At 34.1% G+C, this 25,473-nt stretch overlaps 2 protein-coding genes and 1 long non-coding RNA gene across 8 annotated transcripts; 1 reads left to right on the top strand and 2 right to left on the bottom strand.

Moving 5' to 3' along the window:
* Positions 1-978: 978 nt before the first annotated feature.
* LOC18611928 (Photosystem II reaction center PsbP family protein) lies at positions 979-9,588 on the bottom strand. 2 transcript variants are annotated; one of them, XM_088805777.1, is made up of 5 exons: positions 9,195-9,588; positions 8,921-9,100; positions 1,954-2,278; positions 1,603-1,662; positions 979-1,531 (listed from the first exon to the last, which is right to left on the bottom strand). In XM_088805777.1, the coding sequence occupies exons 1-3, from the start codon at positions 9,519-9,521 to the stop codon at positions 2,018-2,020; spliced, it is 768 nt and encodes a 255-aa protein (XP_088661903.1). In that variant the 5' UTR covers positions 9,522-9,588; the 3' UTR covers positions 979-1,531; positions 1,603-1,662; positions 1,954-2,017. The 2 variants fall into 2 exon arrangements, with proteins under 2 accessions (XP_088661903.1, XP_017979475.2); XM_018123986.2 differs by having other exon boundaries at positions 8,921-9,076; positions 9,195-9,582.
* Positions 9,589-10,383: 795 nt separating this feature from the next.
* On the bottom strand, positions 10,384-25,204 carry LOC18611925 (PPR containing-like protein). Of its 5 annotated transcripts, XR_016025937.1 has the most exons (9): positions 24,646-24,872; positions 24,454-24,534; positions 23,833-23,877; positions 22,595-22,714; positions 22,278-22,421; positions 21,197-21,409; positions 11,235-11,433; positions 10,889-10,972; positions 10,384-10,790 (listed from the first exon to the last, which is right to left on the bottom strand). XR_016025937.1 is itself a non-coding variant. In XM_018128675.2 (8 exons), the coding sequence occupies exons 1-8, from the start codon at positions 24,754-24,756 to the stop codon at positions 10,947-10,949; spliced, it is 939 nt and encodes a 312-aa protein (XP_017984164.2). In that variant the 5' UTR covers positions 24,757-24,872; the 3' UTR covers positions 10,384-10,946. The 5 variants fall into 5 exon arrangements, 4 of the variants coding, with proteins under 4 accessions (XP_017984164.2, XP_088661892.1, XP_088661896.1 ...); XM_018128675.2 differs by having other exon boundaries at positions 10,384-10,972; positions 22,595-22,707; positions 24,639-24,872; XM_088805766.1 differs by having other exon boundaries at positions 10,384-10,972.
* On the top strand, positions 10,972-12,273 carry LOC148764496 (uncharacterized). Its single transcript, XR_016025940.1, has 2 exons — positions 10,972-11,223; positions 11,876-12,273. It is a non-coding gene; the product is annotated as an uncharacterized LOC148764496 (long non-coding RNA).
* Positions 25,205-25,473: the final 269 nt, after the last annotated feature.

Here is a 25,473-nt window from a genome sequence, read left to right as displayed (position 1 = left end):
TCTCTTTCTTCTTATATTTTCCCACTTTATTACATGTACTATTAATTTTCTTATTATAAATACAATTTCAAATCATCAATTCAATTAGTGATTTTTTTAATTATTTTTTAAATTAATATTTAAATTGAGGCTAAACGTTTAAATATTTTTTCAATTAAAAGTCAAATGTTTCGATTGTAACAATTATTGATGAGTCTTATACTCCAAAAAATTCTCTTTCTTCTTATATTTTTCCACTTTATGACATGTACTACTAATTTTCTTTTTATAAATAGAATTTCAAATCATCTATTCAATTACTTATCTCTCTTTTTTTATTAATTATTTTCTTTCTTTAGACTAAATGCTCAAATTAAGGCAAAACATTTGGACACTTTGTCAATTAAAGCCCAATCATTTTAATTGTAATAATTAAGTACCAAACATTTTCAATTTTTTACAATTAAGGGTTAAGGTGAGAGTTCAAGTGAAAGGTGTTTGACGTGTTTAGGACACGCGCATGATGTGAACGTTAAATTTTCAACATTGCATGTAACAATTAAATTTTCAATATGATATGCAACTAAACCTTCAACATTATGTGTAATAATTAAATTTTCAATATAACACTTAATAATTACACTTTCAACATCGTGTGTAACAATTATTTTTAATATGATATATAAAAATTAAATTTTAAAACATGACGTGTAACATTACATTTTTTAAAACTGTCATATTATCAACTCACGCGATTTTTTATCACGTATGATACACGTTTCATCTATCTATCAACTTAACCTTTATTTGTTTAAAGAATAAAAAACATTTAACTTTGAATTATTACAATCAAAACGTTTAACTCTTAATTGAAAAAGTATCTAAACTTTTAATCTCAATTTAAGCATTTTAACTTTTTACTTATCAAAGTCTCTTCTCTTGCTTCTATTTTGGTTGGGTGTTCTTTTTCCACCCACTCTTTACTAGTCCACCCCCACAGAGAATAAAAAGTTTCTTTGGCACTAATTTCCTCTCACTACACTCTTGCCATCATTGGCATTCTTCCATTTCCTTCACACACCCCTCATTGTTCATCAAAATTACAGACCCAAAAGGCAAGAAAGAAAAAGGAAATATCTACAAAATCACTTAGTGATCTTGAATTGAGGTCAATTTGGTGTATAAATGAGGAGCCATTACTTCAAACTAGCACCCAACAAAGAAAAAGAGGAAAAAAGAAAGAAAATCTAAGCTTGCGCAAGACTCAAATACCCACAGATGATGACATGCATTTTTGATGGTTCTCTCACTATTTTACAACCATCCGCTATCAGAAAAGCCAAAAGGGTAGTATAAATACAGATCATGTAAAGAAGGTAAAGCCCACAGTAACAACTTTTTTTTCCTACCCGTATTAATACCAACATGAAGAATTTAATTTATTGCTAAGGATGATTCTCAAATAATTTGCCTCACCTTGAAAGGATAATAAATAATGATTCTTCACTGTTCAGATCCCAGCTGAGAATATCGTTGATCATGCCATATTTACCTGATCATAATATAGACTGGTAAGACCAGAAGCTCAAACAATGCTCATATGTAAGGTGTTGCATGACTTACATTTTCTTGCCATGGAAACCAATGAAGAAGCTTGAGCAACATCCAGTTGTATACAAATACCTACACCGCACAAAACCCACAGAATCACTTATCTGCTTTTTTTGACATGATTCGAAAAAGAACCCGTTCTTCTTTCTTCTCTTTTTTTTTTTCCCTTCTTGTTTCTTTTTATCAATGAAAAGGGTGCATGGTAGACAAGGCTCCTGCATTGCAAGGGGCTGGGTTCTTTACAAATGACAATAATTCAAATTAATCAATTTCCTGCATTCAGTGTTTGTTCTCAGCAGTGTGCTGCTGGTATTTTCCCATTCAATTTAACAGGACGTAATAAAATAAGTCAGCAGCAATTACCAGGCTTAAAATACTGAAGCAGAAGCATGAAGTCATCGTGTCCAAGAACACTGGGTCAGTGATGTTATGTAGAAGGTGCTGCATCGAAAGAATGAAGAATTTCTTCCAGCACTGCTCTTGTATGAGTATCAAGAGGACTTTTGGGCTTGTCTGAATGAGCAATATTGAGAAGGTAGAGCTTCTTTGACGCCACAAAAGCAGCTGAAAAGATCCTCTTCATTCCTCCCCTGGTGCTATCAACCTTGTACTCAAACTCATACACTTGTAAGCCTCCCTGACCTAGTCTCTCTGCAACTCCAATTACCTCAGCATCCTTTGTGCTTTCCTATAACAATATTGTTATTTCCTTAAGACATCAAAACTGAAAAAAGAAATAGAAAAACAGAAACCATGTTCACTTCAACTTATTCGATTTAAGATATAAATGAACGAAGTATATTCAGCACAACTACAATACATAAAGAAAGAAAGTTACTTCATTTTTTCTTCAATACATAAAGAATGAAACTTAATTAATATGAGATTGCGACTTCTTGCATCCTAGGCAAGAGAATAAATTGTATAATATATGATTAAATGGTAAGGTTTGTGAAACGGTCATACGGAGCTAATTCTTTCCCTACGTAACTGTACTCTCGAATCCAACTCTAAAACTCGTACACCAAATTATTGTTATTTAGAAAGACCTAAAATCAATTTAGAATAGACCAAAAATCAATTTAGAACCTTGTCGAATAAAACAAATTTAGTGGGTGTGAAATGAATTTAATAAGCGACCAATCACGCATATGATTGGTAATTCCTTCTCAAGGATGTTCATGCATTCCCGAAACACTTAATCACTTATTTGCTCATTAACATTCCAAGCATATCAATCCAAAAAGCACGCACTTATTCACCAAGATAGTTAAATGCATCCTCATATATTCAATCTTCAATTTATCTTCATGAGTTTCTAGCATTCCACATAATTGGCCCTGTGTTGTTACTAATCCTTTTCATTCAACTAAATCAAGACAAGATTTGTAAATTCTCATAGCAATACTTTATGTTTTAAAGACAACATAGCATCGGATTTGGTTTTCGAAGAATAAATTGCATTGTTTTTACATAAGTGCATCATGTTTCTTAAAACCTTCCGTATCGTTATTTGTTCCCTTCCTATGTTCACTCACTGTGTTTATACTCATTATTTTCAACTTCATGTTTTAGGTTTTCATATTCAAAGGTAATTGAATCCTAGGTTGAGGTGCTCCCTCCTACCCATCTTTCAGTAGGTTTACCATTACACTCAATGTTAGTACTCACGCCCAAAGTCACTCTACTGGTAGTCAAGGTCTTTGCATATGTATATGATTGTTTAAATGTAAATCGCGAGATTTGTTGTAAACACTGTATGGTAGTGTGTTTAAAAATGTCATCATAGGCTGGCAAATAACAACATTATTTTGAGAATGGTATAAACTTGGGTTTCATGAATTATTTTCAATGCAATTTTCATTAGAAGTTATGAATTATAGATCTTAAAAAAAATATGGGTGGAAGATGGACTAATGAACAGGTTTACGTAGAGAGGCTTGCTTGGGCCTAGTGGGTTATGCCTATTGGGCCCATGCACCGGTCATGACCCTAGATTTGAGTTGTGACACTGTAACACCTTTGGATTTTGACCACGAGCCTTAGCACGAATGAACATTTGCCTTATACACTTAGATATTGGATTAATGCATAATCATATTTAGATCACTTATATTATATGATTGTTTATATACAGTTAAACCTTTATAATTTAATACCCTTGGAATCATGAAAATTTATTAATTAATTGAGATATTATTAAATCAATAAATTGGTAATTTATTAATTTATACATCAATTAATCTTTTTTGATGCTTAATTGATGTATGAATTAGTTGTTTGGCATCACTTTTGGTATTGGAGCCTATCTCGTACAAAGATGTACTCAAAGCAATAATCACATTGAATATTTTTCTCTTACAATATGAAAAAAACTACACCAAAGCTTTTTAATGCACAAAGAAAAGTTAGAGAAGAGGTCCAAAAAAACATTAATTTCAAGCGAAAACAAGCAACATTGGAGTCATTTAACAAAAACCTCTTAATTGAGTCCTGTATATATATAATTTTGATGTATAAGAAGATTATTAATTTATATATGGGGCTTATGAGTTTTCCTTTAAATATATTATCTTACAAAGCGAATTATTAATTTACCACATTGGTCTCAAGTCAAAACTAATAAAAAGTATTATTTAATCGAGGTTATTAATTTCTCAACTATTAATTTATAAAGGTTATACTCAATTATGTTGCTTACATGCCTATTTGGAATGCACACATTATTATGATTGAGTTACATGTTTATAACGTATGCTTGAAAATTAATTATGGAATTGATTAAATCAAATTCTTTGATAGAAATATGTTTGGTTCACCAAATGTAAAACCATTGGTATTTTGGAAATTTAAATTTGAAGGATTGGAAAGAAGAATTGATTTCAAGGTAAATAAAGTGAAATTGGAAGGTTTTAAAGTTGAATTTTGGAATTTGAAAGTGCAACGATTGACCCTTGAGGACCAAAGGATCAATCTTTGACTAGCAAAACATCCAAGGAAATATTTTGTCTTAAAAGGATCAACCCTTTATCAAAGGAAGGTCAATCCCTACAATTGAAATTATATTACTTTTGGTATTTTGACATCGTTTTGAAGAATGAGTTTAGGTAACCTTAAATAAAGTTTCTAAAGGACTTTAAGCATAATTTTGGCATTTTAATGGATGTATAACCCTCTTTTTAAATATGTTTGATCAGATCTTAAATTCGATCTAAAAAATTATATGTTTTATGTAAATATATTTATTCGAAAACTTCTCCATTTGGATTGTTCCCCTCTTGTATTTGCTGACTAAGATTTTATATTTCACCTTGCAAAATATTTATTTTTGTTTTCAGATCAGTAAATCTTTAGTTGGCTTACTAGGAGAGTCTTCTCTTTGCTAACACTTGGTAGGTTGATGTCAAGGCATCCCATAAAGGTTTCCCACCTTTTCTTGAGTCACTCAGCTAAATTCAAGTCATATTTTGTTTTGATTAAACATACTTTGATAAATTATTATACTTGACCATTGGTTGGTATACTATATGTTGATATGCAAACTTATGAGTTATTTGGTTTTGATGATTTTTCACATATACATGTGTTTGGAAAATATTATAAATTTTATTTTCAAAAGAAATATACTTTTGATTATAATTGTATATGCATGCATACTTACTGAGATAAAGCACTCTCTTAAATGTCATGTTTGGTTATCCGAATGGATTTGGTATTGGAGCCTTGCTCGGGTCGAGTGGACTTGCCTACTAAGCATTTTACCGGTCATGATCCGAGATGAGTTGTAACAAAATTGGTAACAAAGCATTTACTAACTCGATATGGACTTTTACATTATGCTGGTGAGATATTGATCTTATGGAGTGAGCCTTGATTATGATTTAATGTATGACTTTGATCAAGGCATCAAGAATTTGAGTGAGTAGAATTGTGATACCTTATCCCACCTCAAATGTGAATGTGATTGTTAATACCTATATAAGAATCCAAGTCAATTACTACTAACAATTAGAGCTTAAGCTTTTGAAGGTCACGTAGTTTGAAATTGAAATGTTATTGGACCAATATTGCTTAAACTTGGATAATTACATTGCACCTATCAAATGCATCTAACTAAATGGCTAGCTCAACTATGTGGTGACATATAGTAAGTAAACCTACTGTCATCTTGTACTGCATATCTTGCACTTCTTTCATCATTTCAAAAGTTTTAGTCCAAGTAGATGTAAAATACGTTGCAAACCGTTTTATTCAAATGATACATGGGTCAAATATCAACTTAACTTCCTAGTAATTTTTTCATATACTCTTGAACTAGAATAAATGAAATAAAGAAAAGAAAGTAGACAAATGGGAAGAAACCATAGGCTTTATAAGGAAAAGGTGAGGCAAGTACTTCAAGTTGCAGCATGTCCTTAGCTATTAGACTAAATGCTCAATTTGAGGTTAAAATCTTAGGATTTTTGTCAATTTAGGACCAAATGCTTTCAGTTCTTTGCAATTAAGGGCTAAGGTGAAGTTGTCTAATGTATATAAGACACACGCATGACGAGAACGTTGACTTATTGTGTGTAATACAAAAGGGTAATTTTGTCAAAAAATCTTTTCTATTAAGTTAAAACAGTTCAAATTATAACGTGTAACAATTAAATTTTTTAACATGAAATGTAACAACTAAATCTTCAACATGTTGAGTAACTACATTTTTCAACATGACATGTAACTACATTTTTCAATATGACATGTAATAACTAAATCTTCAACAAAGCTTGTAACTACTACATTTTCCATCATGATGTTTTTTAACAACTACATTTTTCAACATGACGTATAACAATTATTTCTAACATGACATGTAACAACTAAATTTTAAAATATGACATGAAACACTATATTTTTCAACATGGTGTTAACAACATTTTTTTTATGAAAAGTAACAATAACATTTCCAAACATACCATGTCATTAGCTCATGCAATTTTCTGTCGTGTGTAATACACGCTACATCCACCTGTCAACTTAATCCTTAATTGCAAAAAATCGAAAACATTTGACCCTTGATTGTTATAATTGAAACGTTTTGCCCTTAATTAAAAAAGTGTCGAAGCGTTTAATCCCAATTTGAGCATTCAGCTCAACTATTATCAACCCATCCTCAACATGAGGAAATTTCATGTAGAACTGCCATCATTTAACCTATGAAGAAGAAGGGTTCTTTTTTTTCCTTTTTTTTTTTCTTCCAATTTTGATTTAGCTCAATTATGGGAAGGTAATTAGACCAAAGCATGCCTACATATTGGCACACACACGCAAAGAAAGAAAAAGATAAAAAAAAATGATGATGTTGATTGAAAAACTATCATAATTATAGCATCATGCAACTGGCAAGTAATTTTTGTTAGAAAATATGATTTTTGATAAAAAAAAAAGATAAAAGAACGATGATGATGTTTGAAAAATTAATCAAATTTAATTTACATTACTGATTTCATAAATGATGAATACTAACTAGTATTTTCTCCTAGAGCTAGGCAAAGCAAAGAAATTCTAATCAGGTAGTGGCAATTCTCCTTTATGTTGGAGTTAATGCTTGCATGTGTCAAGTGGACAAAATGACAAGTGACAGTCCACTTGGATATCCTGCATGTTTGTGTGTGTTTTGCTTAGTGTTGAAGACTACTACGTGTAGCTATGCATGTTACTATGATAAACATGTTTTACACTTGTTTCTCATGTATTAACAAGTGTTATATCTGTTGATGACTTGTGTCAATGAAACTGTGTATACATTTGTTGAATATGAATGAAACTAGCGTGGCTTTCTCTCTTTGTATATTCTGTTTTAGAGATATAAAACAAAGGCTGCATACAACAGCCATTTACTCTCTTTCTCCCAAAATTATAACATGGTATCAGAGCACAATTTGAGTTCTTACAGGACCAAAACTCTGAATATCACCACACGACCCTCCAAACAATAACCCACCGTTGAAGCATGGCAAATAGCATTATCTTCTCTCATCAAACATCACCATTAAGTGAGTTTGAGGTCTTTAAGATGAAGGACAATGAAGTGTTGAAGGACTGCAGAGATGAGCTAATGCAAACAACAAATCAAGTGAGATTGTTGGATGAGAATATTCCAGGTAAAAGTGTTGTGGAGAAAGTCTTTGCAAATGCTTTGAGTGCAAAATTCAAAGGCAAAGTCATGTTTGAGACAACACCAAGAAAGGAACCTAGTGAGTCAAGGGAGAAAGAAAAGACAAGTCATCAACACAACAAGTCTCAACTCAGGAAAAACAAGTTTCAGATTTGTTCACATAAGCAAGGAATAGTAGCACAGATTACTGTTGGAGCTAAGTATATGGCAGCTGTTATAGTTGCAAACCAAGCCACATGAATGAGAAAAGTGCTCCTCCATTTTGGAATGCCTCAGACAAAACCAACTGAGCTGTTTGTGGTTAATAAATCAACACTTACTGTTGCCAAAAATGCAGTCTTCTATGGAAGAACAAAACACATCAGTGTCAAGTATCATCTATCAAGTGATGCTGAAAAATGCGGTAAAGTGTTCATTCCTCACTTTAGTTTTGAAGAACAGTTCACTGACATGTTGACCAAATCACTGAGCAAGCCAAAGTTCAACTATCACAGAGATCAACTAAAGGTTCTCCATACAAGCATTAAGGGGGAATGTTGGAGTTAATGCTTGATTGTGTCAAGTGGACAAAATGACAAGTGACAGTCCACTTAGATATCCTGCATGTTTCTGTGTGTTTTGCTTAGTGTTGAAGACTACTACGTGTAGCTATGCATGTCACTAGGATAAATATGTTTTACACTTGTTTCTCATGTATTAACAAGTATTATATCTGTTAATGACTTGTGTCAATGAAGCTGTGTATATATTTGTTGAATATGAATGAAACTAGTTTGGCCTTCTCTCTTTGTTTACTCTGTTTTAGAGATATAAAACAGAGGCTACATACAGCAGCCATTTACTCTCTTTCTCCCAAAATTATAACACTTTATCCATAAAGTTGATTTGTGTTTATCTATCTTTGCCCTGCCTAGTCTTCATATCAAGGCAACATTGTTTTTTTCCAAGTACAAAAACACTAGCATATTATTGACATGCAATTTTTTGTCATGGTCGATTAAATTTAGACGCCATGAATCAAATTAATTGCTACAAAACCTCTTGAAGATGGATACAATGAATTTGGGGTCACATGAAAATAAAAATAAAATTCCTCAGGAAGAATGGGAATGGAACCACTGACTGTGATAAAAAAGAATGAATTGGGGGTCAAAGAATTTGTTTTGTTACCTTGCGTTTTTCAGCCTGTATAAGCTTATCAGCCACAAACTGAGGAGTACCAAATTCTCCAAGGCTGTTTAAACGAACCGGGTTCACAACAACCCCAACATTGTTACTTCCCTTGTTTGCCTCCTCAAACAACACAGTTGCCCCTGCTTTCTCAATCTTAGCCACCCATCCCGTTATTACATGCAAAGAAAAATAAAATACCAGTTGTTAGAGTTAATGTAGAATATTTTTCCATTTAAAATTTCCCATTTTAACCATATAAATAAGTGAGTACCTTGATCCAAGAAGAAGGTCTGAGGAAAGTGAAACCCTCATCGACATCGGTGTATCTCTGAAGCTCCAATTCTTTGTCAGACAAAGCTTTAGAAATGTCTGGCAAAAACCCATTGAAGATTAGTGCAAGAGCTGAGAAATTCAGCCTTCTCTTGCTCAGGGAAAGTGACTGTAGCAGTGGGTCTTTGTTGGGAATATTGTTGTTTTCCTGATAGTGTTGGCGAGCTTTGGGTTTGAAAGAAGGAAACTTCGGAGAGGAATGGGTATGCTTGTAGCTGTAGGAGAAGGGGCTTTGGTTTGAGAGATAGAGGCAAATTTGCGAAGCCATATCAGTGAACAAGAGGAGAGAGGCTATGTCCGGGTTAAAATTATGGGCCCCGTTCCCTTACACGAGCCTATGATTACGAGTCACATACCAATTATTTGGAAACACAATACTCAAGCATCTATATATCTCAGGACTCATTTAAAAAAAAATTAATAAACTATTCTTTCATTTTTATTTTTTAGGTTACAATATTTAAATTAATTTGATTACATTAATATTATATTTTTTTGATTACATTAATATTATATTTTTTTGATTACATTAATATTATATTTTTATCTTTTAACATATGTTCATTTTAATTTTTTTAAAATTCTAATACATTATTTATATTTATATGCATATAGCTCACCTGTGGACCTTTTGTGGTACAAATTTAGTACTTAGATTATATAAAATAAAATTTTCGACACTTAATTTATCAATATTATTTTTTAATTTATCAAACAATTGGCTAAAAAATTGCTGCTCTTATGGATCTATTCGCCATGATAAGACTTGGGTGGAGTTTCTTATGCAAAATTAGTTAAATTCTCCACCAAAGTGATAAGATCCATTTTTACTTTTTTTTTTCTGTTAATGATACTTCTAAATTTTTTTTTCAATTAATACTTTGTGAATAACGTATGTTCTCATAAAAGATTAGATTATTACTTTTACTAAATAAAATTATCAAAAGATGTTTAATTCGAATTTTACCTATTTATTCACATTTGAAAATATTTTTATAATTTTACTAAACAAAATTAATAACCTAACCCCTTGTAAAAATAAAAATTATTTAGATAGTATTAACTTGAAAAAAAAACCCCACAAAATGTAATGTAAAAAAAAACTGAAACTACAAGAAGTGTAAGCAAAATTTACCCAAAATAATTATAATTTCTCATTGATTAGTCAAACATTTGGATATATGACATGATTTAGAAGGAAATTTAACGAATTTCACACACACACAAAAAAAAAACCTAAATCATGTCCATGTTATAGACTTATCATAGAGGGTAATCAACTTCATAGTCTTGCTTATCTAGTAGTGTTTACCCTTTTAAAGCTTGAAATCCATTAGTGCAAATTTTCTTTTCTTACTTCTAGAATTCCTAAATTATCAAATTTTAATATGTTCTTTCAACTGTTTCTAAGAACCATATAATTTACATTGTTTGACAATCACTAGATTTGAAAGGATAAGCGAGTTTGACTGTTGAGTAGTTGGCAATTTACTGTTGACCTTGGATCCTTCCTCTCGTCCAAGCATTACAAAGAACACTGATTTTGCAACCAGGGAAAACTCAAAAGCCTGTTGCAGTAGTTGACCAATGAACCAAGAAAATTTCCCAGTTCCAAAAATGGGAAGAAAAACTTACATTCTTCTCATCCTCAACTCATAATTTCTGCACCATATATAGTGCCGACAAGGTTATCTTAAGTTGATGCCTGTTTCCTCCGCCCTGGAAACCACCAAAACCAGCAGGGTCAAAGAAAACACATTACTATCGTACCATGCATACATATAGGAGTCTCCCATCAAATCCAGACAGCAGAATATTGAACTTGAGAAATAAAAGAATAAAAGTTTCTCATATTCAGCAGTAAACTCTTTGCTATACTGTCCGAGGTCAAGTTCCAGGTGCACAAAAGACTGACCTTACAAATACAAAATTCTACTCTGGAAGTGGTTATCGAAAGCGAGAGAGAGAGAGTAAGTCTAACCAGAATTCTTCTTTCTTTTTGATGAAGCCTGCTTAGATTTCTTATGAACTTTATCTGTCTTGGTAGGAATATCTTTGTATTTTTCAAGTACCCTTTCTTTCTCTTCAAGTAAGCCTAACATCTCATATGCATCTGCGACTCTTTGAACTATTGACTTCTCCGGAGGTTTGCGATCAAAAGCTTCCAAGCCCTTGAAAAGCTTTATAATAACAATACAAAAATAGGTCAATACAAAAAATTGGAAAAAGTAGTTACCTAAGAGAATATAAGAACCAGCTGAACTTTAATTAAGCAACATTGGAGAAAAGAAAAAAAGTCTATGACAAATGTCTGAAGAACTCAGATTGTTGCATCTTAAAGTAAGGGCTGTTGAAGATTAGCAAAATGCCTTTTACTAAAACATCACTTCTGCCAAGGAATTTTTGAACAAAGTTGCACTTGTTTGGAATATAATCTCAAATCAATTGTCTATGCTATTCGAAGCTTGGTCAGATATGAGAAAGATCTTTAAAATGTCAAATTCTGATCCTTTCAATATGAAGACGCATAATATAGATTATGATTATCACCAGTATAGTTGTTATTACGTACAGAAGGTCTTCAGGAGCCCACTTAACCATTTATCGTGATTATTTAAATAGCAGCCAGGGTTGCTCAGACCAAGTGGCAGCATGGTGTAGCACCTATCACCCAGGGCTTTAGCTCTTTGTGGCATGATGACATTCCAGGAAATATCAAGGTGTTGGGGCAGAAACCAGAGTAAATGGGGACGTGATAAGTGAGGGGCAGAAATACCTTTGTGTTGTGCAGAACCCACACATCCTAATGTGCACTAAGCATGGGTTGCAGTTCACCGATATGACTGTTGGCTAGAGATGGTGCACAGCAGGCTGCTACCATAGGGGCAGCCTTGTTCAATTGAACTTTCCACTAGCCACCGAATTAATATTCTATTTTTGTGCATTTTCCTAATTGGCTATTTGTGACATGATATCTACTCTGATTCCACTATAAATTTTATTGAGGAAATTCTCATTAATTTTTGGCTCACTTATATCTTACACAATCTCAATAAACTGAAGCTATTTGAAGCTTGGTTGGATACGAGAAAGATCTTTAAAATGTCAAATTCTGATCCTTTCAATATGAAGACGCATAATATATATTATGATTATCACCAGTATAGTTGTTACTATGTACAGAAGTTCTTCAGGAGCCCACTTAACCATTTATCATGATTATTTAAATAGCAGCCAGGGTTGCTCAGACCAAGTGGCAGCATGGTGTGGCACCTTTCACCCAGGGTTTTAGTTCTTTGTGGCATGATGACATTCCAGGAAATGTCAAAGGTGTTGGGGCAGAAAACAGAGTAAATGGAGACGCGATAAGTGAGTGGCAGAAATCCCTTTGTGTTGTGCAGGTCCCACGCATCCTAAAATGCGCTAAGCATGGGTTGCAGTTCACTGATATGACTGTTGGCTAGAGATGGTGCACAGCAGGCTGCTACGATAGGGGCAGCCTTGTTCAATTGAACTTTCCACTTGCCACCGAATTAATATTCTATTTTGGTGCATTTTCCTAATTGGCTATTTGTGACATGATGTCTACTCTGATTGGAAAATTCAGCTATTGTAAATAATGCAGTAATCTCTTTAGATACAACCTCTGTTAGAAAATCCATCTCCGAAATAGATTTCTTATATGAAGTAGATTACATCCTTGAAGAAAAAAAAACCCCAACCATCTCAGCTCCCCCTTACTAATCCTTACTCTGCCTATATGCAAAACCTACCTCCTCACCTATAAAATCCATAAAGGCCTTAATTAAACACTCTCCAAAAGCACCAAAAGAATACATCCAGTCCACAAGATTTGATAAACACTTCATCCAAGGAGATCAAGCAGAACAGTTTGTTACGCTCTAGATACCTCCTGAGTTTCCACAGCAATGGATTCAGCATGGGTATTCACATATCAATTTTGGAGCAGTCAAACTAGCACTAAACTATCATGGGAGAGAAGGACAACCAGTTGTGACCCGAATGGCTTTACTTGATACCAGGTACATAAAGTACGAGCATGCATGTATTGGTACTGTTGAAGCCACCTTAAACACAGGAACATTAATTGTCACTCTATTCCTAAATTATACTATGGCCCTTTGTGACCCCAACCTATTGTCTGCCTTAAAGGTCCAAGTTCAGATCATAGGAGCTCCATAAATACCTTTTGCTATTATAGCAATACTCCATTACCAGATGGTTTATAGAGTTCAAGACCAAGCATTTAATCTTTCTAAAATTCAAACAAGCTCAAATGATGCACTGGTTTTAGCCATAAATACATCACAAGCTCCTATTTGCTCATTTGTTCTCAAAAGAATCCCTAGAAAGGACCTTGCCAAACTCCCAGAAAAATGGATCACCAATTATGAAAAGTTGCAAGAAGCCAAAACTTCCATTCAGTCCACAGAAACCAATTTTACCAAAAAAGCTGATGGAACTGTAGAAATCAAGTTTGACCATTCTCACTTGAAAGAACCTTCTGCTCCACCAGTTTTTTCATCAATGTTCATGATTAGACAGACTGACTCAGCAGAACCAGGCTCAGCACAAAAGCTTATTGAAAGCTTTGACTATTTGGGCAAGCCAATCTTCCATTTCATAAATCCCATCACTAGTCACTGTCTATGGGACATCAATTGCACTTGTGAAGGAGGCCAAGAAGACAGCCTCGCAACAGACTATGAGAAGGACAGAAAAAAAGAAAAAGTCAAAAAGCAAGTCAAAATGCTCAGATCGAGATTTGTACAAGAAATTCCAAGATGGAGACTCACATGTGGGAACTGTAGGACAAAATGGTGGAAGATACCAGTATCTGGTAAAATATTCTCCTCTTGAGTGGACAAATCTGTATCATTAGAGGAACCTTTTCAGAAACAACCATGATCGGATTTCCAAAAACCTGTTTTACCCTACTACAGAAAAACCCAGAAATGGATTCAAAAACATAGCCAGATCCATCCAGTAAATAACTCACAACCAAACCCTCAAATTTCCATGTTTCAACCCATAAATCCTTATTGTGAACAAGAGTTTCCTCCTTGAGGAATTTGTACAAAAATAGACATGTACCTAAAATCCCGACCTTGCTTCAAGCAGATCCAATAGGAAGGCCAACCAAAATCAGTGCTGCAAAAGCAACACTATATTGGCAAACTGAAAATGCCATTGCACACAATTCAAAAGTCACTCTATTTGATCTGTACAAAAGACTCAAAAAGCAGAAAGAAGAAGAAAAGCTGCACAAAAGTAAAGAAGAAAGAAGGTATGCACTAGCCATAAACAGTCCTCATGATCTTAACGGTGGCTTTGACCTTTTATTTATCAATATAATTCATAAGACCTAAGGATTCATTTTTACTGCTCAGCCTTTTATTTTGAAGAACAGAATTCTTTCTGTTGCACAGGATCCATTAACTTTGGCAAGTGCAGAGCATACTCGAAGGATCTGATCTTATGACTGTACTGTAAATATTTTGCTATAATATCCCTTAGAAAAGAAGAGAGATTTTTAGAAAGACATGATAAAGAAGAGATTTTCTTTATAGAACTGAACTTGTATTTTTCATCGTATTTTTGCATATTTATAGACAATGAGTTACAAAGAAAACAAACTAGTTGGATAAGATTATCCAAGACTTAGACTTTTAGACTTTTGGTACATAAGCTTAGACATAGATTTGGACTTTTTGATGCATAGACTTAAGAATTTTTGAATATATAAACTTAGACTTTTTACAAGATGTTGACTTTTACAGATAAGTCTTTATCAATCGTAGTCAGTTTCTGAATCTGAGGTGAGGTTTAGTTCCATTATTTTCTATTACTTTTTCTCTCTACTGATGTAATTGTGGAGAGAAAAATCTTTTGGGTCTTCTTTACAGTATCCTCCACATGTATCACATAGTGGTTTAGAGGATGTGGCCTTATCTCTTGACTGTGTTTTGGGAGAATGTGTGCTTTTGTTTTCTGGTGTTTTCATGGAGAGTTGTGCAATTTTGTTTTCATCAATTTTTCCATAATCCCATGGCTCTTGGGACCACTCGTGAGAGTCTGGGATCCCTTCATTGTATTCTTTTAATACTTTTTTTATCTTCTCATGGTAGGGTCCTGATATTTCTGGAGAATAGTCCCATGTCAATTTTGTCTCAAATGAGAGCCAGATGTGATCTAAGATGATCCTGTTGTGCTGGCAGATTCTCCTTTGAAATTCTCTATATTGCTTATCCAATTCTCTGATGCTGCACGAAAATGACTTGCAAGTCTAGGCAGAGGGAATAGTTTCGAGTTGAGTGGATTTCCCATGAGTGAGAAAATATTGTGGTTTGTACAGGATAAAAATGATCATTTGGTTTTTCTTTCCTGCTTTTAAGAGAACTAATTCCTTCCAGTGAGAGAGAGGATAGAACCTTGTGAGCATATCTACAAAGTTTGTTCGCCATGACTCGACCTCTTGGTTGATTGCCTTTTCAAGGAACTCTAGGAAGTCCATAATTTGAAGTTGTATGCCAATGTTGTACCTATGAGTTAAGTACTAGAACATCCATTTCAATTCATCTAGGAATTCCATGAATTCATAGTAAAAAGGATGGATAAAAAGGTATTTGGGATGAAGTTCGGATGGTTTTAGGATAAGTCCACCATATTTTCTAAAAACTTCAATTTGGTATTCAAAAATCATTTGGTCAGTTTTTGGTGGAATGTTCCTTCTTGGACTAATCTAAGGACTTCAGGAGGATAATCAAGGTGAAGGTTTGGAGCTATTGGGATGGAGGAGGAAGGAGTTCCTTCAATGTGTGTTTTTGGTTCAGGTGTGAAAGTGGGTTGTTTTGATTTTGGCTGAGTTGGAGGTCTTGGGTTGAATATCAAAATTTTTTGTTCTTGAAAATTCCTAGATAGGAAGTCTACAAGATGATTTTTCTAGTTTTGGATGTGTTTAGTATCAAAAAAGTATTTTGAAAACCATTCTGCCCACCTTAGCAGCTGAGGATGAGGAACTGTCTTTTGTTTGAACTTGAGCATCTGTGGGAATGATGACATGTCCATTTCGACCAAAAAATGGTGGCCTATAAGGTGGAATTCAAATTTTGTGATGGCCTTTTTGACTGCAAGGATCTCCTTGAAAGTGGAATGATAATGTATTTCTGACTCTAAAAACTTTTCACTCTTAAATGCACAAAGATTTCTTTTGCCTTGCTTTTCTTCAAGAAGAACTGCTCCCTAATATTTGTCACTGGCATCTGTCTGCAAAATCCTTTTCCCATCAGAAGATATTTGTAATGGTTGCAAATTTTACATCCTTTGCTTGAGGTCTTGTATTGCTCGACTGGGTTGGTCCTCAATCTGGAGGATCCTTTTTTAGCATTTTTGTCAAAGGATTTGTCCACTTTGAGAGTTTGGGGATGAAATCTCTGAGAGAGTTTACTATTCTAAGAAACTGTTGAACCAGCTTTTTTGTGAGATTCTGATCTGGGAATTTTAACAATTCCTGTGAGATATGCAGGTTCGGCCTGTACTTTCCTTGGCGAATATGCATTCCAAGAAAGTCTATCTCTGACTTGAATATATGCATTTTTTGTTTTGAAAGCATAACACCATATTGAAAGATGAGTTCTGAAAATCTTTGAAGGAGATGAATATGACTTTATTCTGTGGGGCTGAACAGAAGAATGTCATCAATGTAAATAAGAGCCGAGTCAAGAATGGGTTCAAAGATTTTGATCATGGCCTTTTGGAATAATGATGGTGCCGTTTTGAGCCCAAATGGAAGAACAATCCATTGGTAATGATGGTTTGGTATGCAAAATCTTGTCTTGGGCCATCTTTAGGGTGGATTCCTAGTTGCCAAAATCCTGCCTTCAAATCAAACTTTGAAAAGAATTTTGCTTGAGAAAGGCTAGAAAATATTGAGTTTCTGTTGGGCAGAGGAAACTTGTCATCGAGTAGAAAATGATTGAGCGGTTGATAGTTGATAACAAGTCTTAGTTTGCCTCTTGTTTGTTCTGCTCTTTTGTTGACATAAAAAGCTTGGCATGTCCTTTGAGAGTTTGATGCTTCAATCAGCCCTTGCTGTAGCAATTCTTTGCATTCTTGTTCTGCCAAATTTTGATGGTCTGGATTCATGCCTGAAGGAGTTGCCTTGGTAGGATTGATATCCTCATTAAGCTTGAATGGAAGTTTGACAAAGAATTCAGGATTCTTCCAAAGTGGGTTCTCACATTTGTGGAGAAATTCTAAATGGGAATTAGCACATGCCTTTTGTCTGAGAGTCTCAACTATCAGCTGGACTTGTTCACCTGGTTGATGGAAAGAGTAAATCTTGAGGATTGGGACAAAAGGTTTGAAGGAATATTTGTATCTAATCCCATTTGGAAGTATTCTCAAGTGCTGAGATTGATGGTAGATATCGAAACTAACAACTATGTCTTTTCCTAGCAATTCAGATCCTAATACTTGAGTTGTGATGGAACATTGAGGAAAAATTTGGATAGTGATAGGTTTACTGATCAGGTGAGCTGTGAAGGTTTGGTCTGAGGCTGTTTTGAAGTGTCGATCAAAAGGTATCCAGAACTTTTCAGGTAATATTTTTGGATTGATCACTGTTTCTACAACTCCGGTATCAAAAAAGGCTATCACTGGGATAGGTTGGCTATACTTGGTTGGATATATGGAAGCTGGTATGGAGGGCATTGGGGTATTAGAAAGGGTTTGAAATTTTAGGAAAGGAGTACTAGGCTATGGTTGTATCATGAAAAAGTTGTTAGTGTCTGTATCACAATATCCTTCAGTGTCAGAGTCGAGACTGGCTGTTTGGAAGGTAAACAAGGTTTTGTCTGAAGGTTCTTCTTCCATGAAAAAGATTGATACAAGATCTTCTTCATCGAGATTGATTCCTGTTTCCTACTGAATAGCTTGGATCATCTTTGCAATCTTCTTCTTGTTAGTAGGACATTGTTTTGCAAAATGTCCTTACTGATTGCATATAAAGCACTTTGTTGGTTTTGACTTTCTTCCCGGACGACTTTTCTTGAGATATCTCCATTTGAATCTGTTTCTTGGTTGCACTCTTTTTATCTTGAATTTTTTGAAGTGCTTTCTTTTGGTCTTGCAGTTGCATTCCCAGGACTTTGGACATTTTATTTGCCATTCTTTTCTTTCATAGGCTTTGTCTAGTTCTTTGTTTCCTGTGAGATGATATGATTAGACTTCTACAGAGAAGACTTCGACAAGTCTCCATAGAAGTCCCAAAACAAGGTGTTCCATTCCAACTTTACAGAGAACAAAAGGAGCTGAAAATACAAAAGCTCAGATCTCAGATAAAACTCCATCAAGAAACCAAAAGAATTCCATCACCAGTACGCAATGATCCATTTGGATTAAATGCAAGGACTTTACCATCCCCTAAAGGACCATCAGCAACAAGGATTGATTTTCCACCACCATCCACAAAAGTCACTCTATTTGATCTGTACCAAGAAGATAATTCCCTCACTTCTTTTCTCAAAAAATACACTGAGAATAATGATCCAAAAATCTTCTCTACAGAACTTGTAACACATGGTTCTATCCTCTCTCTCACTGGAAAGAATTAGTTCATTCAAAAGCAGGAAAGAAAAATCAAATGACCATTTTTATCCTGTACAAACCACAGTATTTTCTCACTCATGAAAAATCCACTCAACTCGAAACTATTCCTTTTGCCTGAACTTACAAGTCATTTCCGTGCAGCATCAGAGAATTGGATAAGCAATACCGAGAATTTCAAAGGAGAATCTGCCAACACAACAGGATCATCCCAAATCACAATTGACCCTCATTTGAGACAGAAATGTCGTGAGACTATTCTCCAAAAATACTAGGACCTTACCATGAGAAGATAAAGGAAGCATTAAAAGAATACAATGAAAAGATTCCAGACCTTCACGAGTGGTCCCACGATCCATGAGATTATAGAGAAGTTGATGAAGACAAAATTGCACAACTCTCTATGAAAACACCAAAAGATAAAAACGCACATTCTCCCAAAACATAGTCAAGAGATAAGGCCACACCCTCTAAACCACTATGTGATACATGTGGAGGATATTGTAAAGAAGACCCAGAAGATTTCTCTCCACAATTACATCTACAGAGAGAAAAAGCAGCAAAAAATAATTGAAATAAACCTTATCTCAGATCCACAAACTAACTACGACTGATAAAGACTTATCTGTAAAAGTCAACATCTTGTAAAAAGTCTAAGTCTATGTATTCAAAAAGTCTTTAAGTCTATGCATCAAAAAGTCCAAATCTATGTCTAAGCCTATATACCAAAAGTCCAAAAGTCTAAGTCTTGGATAATCTTATCCAACTAGTTTGTCCTCTTTGTAACTCGTTGTCTATAAATATGAAGAAATGCGATGGAAAATACAAGTTCAGTTCTAGAAAAAAAATCTATTCTTTACCATGTCTTTCTAAATATCTCTCTTCTTTCCTAAGGGATACTATAGCAAAATATTTACAGTACAGTTATAAGATCAGATCCTTCGAGTATGCTCTGCACTTGTCATTGTTAATGGATCCTGTGCAACAAAAAGAATTCTGTTCTTCAAAATAAAAGGCTGAGCAGTAAAGATGAATCCTTAGATCTTATGAATTATACTAATAGATAAAAGGCTAAAGCCACCGTTAAGGTTAAGAGGACCATTTATGGCCAGTGCATACCTTCTATCTGTTATAATTCATCTGCACCTAAACCCCTCAATTCTCATTAATTTTTGGCTCAATTATATCTTACACTATCTCAATAAACTGAAACTTTTTCTCCCTAAACTTTCATCATCATGACATCACTGCAGTCAATTAATTCTTAAATACTCCCATATCATCTCACCTGCCACCGGTACCTGAAATCTCTAACGATTCCCCTCCCCTCACTTGCCTCTCCACCTCTTCTTTGGTACTTGCGTGCAACACAATCCCCCACAGGGCCACAGTATTAAAAATAACTTTCATCCAAGACCAGGAAAGTAGACACATTTCTCAACCCTTGCAATTACGAAATGTGAATGGATTAACACTGGCACAAGACATGCTCAAATTAGCAGTAGAAAAAAGGACAGTTGTTAGAAAAGCAAAGCCAACTCAGTTGGAACTTTGTTTTGCCCAACAGGGCTGTCCATAGTCTTGAGAACCATCCAGCATGCTCCACGTCTGTGCAAAACTAATTCAACTTTCCCTTCCTAATTTTTCACAAGCTCAGATACTTCTATATCCAATTATGCACTATTTGCAAATGACATATTTGCCAGCATTGCAGGGTGGTAACCCTAGTAGTTAGACATGGTTGGCCAAGTATCATGACCTCAAGTTTGTGGTGGTAATGGCTTAAATATAATTTGCTCAAAAATGGCTTCATATATGCACCGGCATCCCTGGACCCAGTCTGTGGCTTGGGTCAAGGTATATCTCACCTTAAGGAAGGATATCAGCCCCTTGCACAGGCTCTTACCTATTTATGCCTTTCCAGCTATTGGTTCCTAAATGTGTAGAGGCTCTTATGCTCATACCTATAGATAACTGTTGCAAATTTATTAACACTATACCTTTTTTGCTAAGTTTTTTTATTTTCAAGATTTTCTCAGTTTAGTTTGATTTTCATTCTACCGCTGCAAGTAAAAGAATAAAGATACTCTGACAGCTCCTATAATATAAACTTGATATTTTTAGCATTTTTTAACTAATAGCACAAATTAAATACTATAAATACAGTGAGGAAGACATTATTTACCCAAGATCAGGAATATGAAATGCACGTATAATAGATGATTAACTAATGAATAAGATTAGATTTATCAATTTATAACATGTACCAACTGCTCAAAATGCATATAACTGACAGTTAAAAAACCAAAGGCATACCTTTACAAGATTCTCCAGCATGTTGTTTCGATAGTATACTGATATCATCTGTCTGCATAACTGCCAAGGCACTGAATGTAGATCTGCACTAACTTTCTTCAACCAAAACTGATGTGCTTCCTCTGCTCTATTATCCATATCCAAAGCTCGTATTAACTGCATATAGGTTCCCATTGTGTTTCCTTGACCCTTGCTTAGCATCCACTTAATAACCTAGGGGGGAAAATACTAAGACCCACAACTCAAACCAGAAAGAAACCTTATAAATTATAAATAATGAATGAGCTCAGGATTCCCGGATTAAGTGAAGGGTTACGCATAATGTTGAATTCATATCCAGAGATTTGACATGATTCATGAATATCGAAGCAAGACGTACTCTAAATATTCAATTTGCAAATTTTACATTTACCTTTTCTCTTACAAACAAAAAATAATAATAATACGTAAAACAAACAACAGCAACTAACTGAAAAACGCTCTTGTAAAGTGGGGAATGCAACAACTCAGGCTTGGCCTAGTGGTTGTTACCTGCTTAAAAGGATTGAGGTTCAAGGTTTGAATCCCCACTCCCCCTTGTACCTCCCATATGTACCCAAAAAAAATAGTGGGGAAGGAAAAATAAAAGGATGAAGTGTCCTCATCAAAATTACTCTAATAAATGTGAGACCATAAAATTAAACATGTTACAGTGGGTAGACCCATCTGTTCCTGTCAAAATGCCAATCAAGTCTCAATAACAAGCAAACAATCAATTTGGACTTCTTCTTGCAAGCTGTTGTGACGAATGTGTCTAAGCCTTGCCCTAACTTACACCGAGAAACATAAGGCACCAACTGCCAAGGTAATGTGCTTTTCTATGCTACTCCAAAGATTAGTTCACTTATTGATTCAAGAAACCCAAGTACCCTGGACGAGATCTACTTTCTTAACTTGATATATAAATTTTTCACAAGTAAAAACAGTTCAAGTCACTATGTAATAACAAGTGACACAAAGAAAATATATATCATCCAGAGACATAGAGATAGAGGGGAAGCTGATTGAAATGCAAAAGTGGAGAGAGACTAACTGCTGATACCTGAACAACTCTATGCCACTGATGCTCCTTCTCAAGAGCCAGGATTACATTTTTTAGTGGCCCAATAGGAAAGTTCTGCTCCCAAGCAACCCATGCATCAAGAGCACCATAGACAGCTTCTTTACCGTCTTTAAGATCAAGAAGCTGCATCGATTGAGTTATTTTACCGAGTTATCTAAGTTTGACAAAAGAAGTGTGCAACAATGATACCTACCTCAATCACGTGGTCAGCAAGTGGGACTAGAGTTAACAACCAAATTTAGCATGCAAAATTAAAGCCAAGAAGAAAAAGAAAGATGATAGGCTTTTAAACTTACTGTGGTTACAAGAAATTTAATTTTATCCTTTCTTGAAACATTCTGCCCAATCTGATGCTTCAGTATGCCTCCAATGTTTGGTTTGCTAGACAAATTCTCAGCTTGGTTACCACCTTGATCCTTAAATGATTCCCATATCAGTTAAGGCAATCAAATAAAATGAATTCAACCACACAAAAATGTTGAAAAACTCATCTGAAAAAAAAGCAGCATGTAGAAAGCAGATGGACAATGAATAACAAAGTAGTGAGATGAAATATTCCAATTCATTGAAAATGAAAATTTTTAAATGGTTTAATTATTTTCAAAGTGCTAGGTTACTCATTCTACGGACCACATCATATAATACTTTCAGTTAAAAATTTTAGAAATATTAAGTAGTTTAAACCAACTTACTTCATTCAGTCAATGTTATTTTACTATTAGACTACATTATCCTGATGTGTTACCAAAAGATCTATGCCAGCTTCCATTGTGTAAAATCTCATTAGTTGTATAATCACTATAAAATCATATATTACTATTGCAAAAGCCTAACAAAAGTGGATTCAATATTTTAATTTTGAATAACACACGTTCACATAACAACTTCAAGACTTTTTGATTTGAAGAATACAACTTCAAGACTTAATTGTTCAATATTTGAATTTTTTCAATTTATCAAACAACACATAACTGAAAGTCATTTTTGATAAAAAAAAAATTGATGATGAAAAAACCTCCAGTTGAAACTCATCCTTACTATGAGTGCAAGGAAGTCAAGTCTACGGTGAGCTACTTGGGTTCAACTTAAAAAATACCCAGAGTTCAATGTACTTACTATCAAATTGAGCTCAAGCTCAATTAGTCAAGTGAATTAATTGGAGTATTTAATACTAAGCTTGAGTGGCTCATGAATGTAATTGAGCTTTTGATTTTTGTAAAGATTAAACAATTTCTCTCTCTTCTCTGTAGTATATTAGCTAGATTTTATAAGTAATGATAAACAAGGCTAATTGAATAGCTCAACTTACTTTTGGAGTCAAGATCAAGTTTGAAGAATAAAACTCTATCAAATGTGAGCCAATTTTGAGTTCATGGGTCAAGTTCAAGCTTTTGTTGGGTTGAGTCAACTTTGATTGATTATACCACTAGTACCAACTAATAGACATATGACAAGCTTACTAAAAATGAATGCCACAAATTTGCAAAAATCTTACAATAACTCAATGACAACATAGAAACACAAGAGAACTTACCTTCACAATCTGGTGTGCTTCGCTTCCTTGTCCTTTTGAAATGGCCTATACATTGAAGGTAAAAGGGATGAATGACAGAAGATGAGCAAAACAGATGGCCTAGCTGAGGTTTTTTTTTTTTTTTTTTCATTTTTGGGAGGGAACCAAGAGAAAAGGGGTTGCTTAGGGTTTTGGAGAGACTGATGAAATTTTTGAAACTATATAGAAACAATAATATATACACAAAGCATACATATATCCATTTGGGTATGTATGTATTACCTTTTATAGAAATTGGATTGATTGAACAAATAATTGTTCAAATACTAAAAATTACGAAGCAAAGGCATGATATTCAAACATTTTTCACATAAAACCAGACAAAAAAAAGGGGGTCTCAAAAAGTTATAAACCTTGGCAAAGTGTCAGAGAAGGAAACTTGAAGATCACAACCAAAATTCTAGCTGAGAAAAAAAAAAAAAGAAAACCTAATACGACAAGATACGGATTGATGAACTACATAGTAAAAATAATGTAAACTTATTCTGAAATTTAATCAAACAGGTAATGGGGATGACAGATTCCGGCTTCAGTTACGAACAAAACTTTAAAATATTGAAATGCTTGAAAAAAAAAAATCACCTGATATGCAGCAAAGGAGTAACCTCTCATCAATGCCGACGCTGCAGGAGGAAAAATCCTTTGCATGGAGTGTCCCAAAATCTATATAAAAGGAAAACCAAACATTTATGAACACTTTATTTATACGAAATGGAAATTATAAGTTAATTATCTACATGAAAAAAGAAAGGAAAAAGTAAGAGTACGTTTTGCCTTGCAATTCGCAGCAGCATCATTACTGCTTGGATTGGAGGAGCTAAAGCGTGGTGATCTTTCAGGTACAATCAGGACGACGCAACAGAGAAAGAGAGCAGTTGAATTCATATATATAGAAAGCCACAGCCGCGAGCCGCGACTCAAGCTACAAGCTTCCCACTATAGAAATGTCGATGGGCTAGACTGGGTCGGGTTGGGTTCAACCGAGCTGATACTTTGAAAACCTACTCGAGTGGAACCAGGTCAGCTAATTTACATAATATTTTATTATTAAAATAATTAATAAAAATATTTTATTTAGCATTTTAATTTTTTGAAAATATTTTATATTTTAAAAATCTTTAAATATATATTTTTTTTATAATTGAAGAAAGGATTCGAACTTGTTTTTTTAAACAAGAGATTATATACTAATCAAAATCAAATGTATGAGTATAAATATAATTTAATAAATAAAAATAAATAAAAATATAATTTTTATTAATATAATAATATAATCAATTCGGATGAAATTAACTCTTAAACTTAAAATTTTAAAACCTTGTGCAAAAACCTGGCAACCGGCCCTCGAACAAGTCCGCCCGCTTGTGCAAGGTAAGAAGAGCTGTAAGCAAGCAAATGACCGAAGTAACGGACCTTGTGTTTAAAACATTAAAAATTATTTTATTTATTTATAACTTTTATTTATTCGACCTTCTTAATTATTTTTTTATGTATTAATTTTTCAATTCATTTGTTAGTATCATACACATAATACACGTGTATTTAACTAAGCTGAATTTAACAATCAAGCCATACAGTTGAATTTAACTGTAAAAGTTTAAC

The sequence above is a fragment of the Theobroma cacao genome, chromosome 1 (assembly GCF_053813885.1).
Source record: "Theobroma cacao isolate CCN51 chromosome 1, ASM5381388v1, whole genome shotgun sequence".
Taxonomy (NCBI): Eukaryota; Viridiplantae; Streptophyta; class Magnoliopsida; order Malvales; family Malvaceae; genus Theobroma; species Theobroma cacao.
The sequence above is the reverse complement of the archived record's forward strand: the minus strand, read 5'-3'. Positions and strand labels throughout refer to the sequence as shown.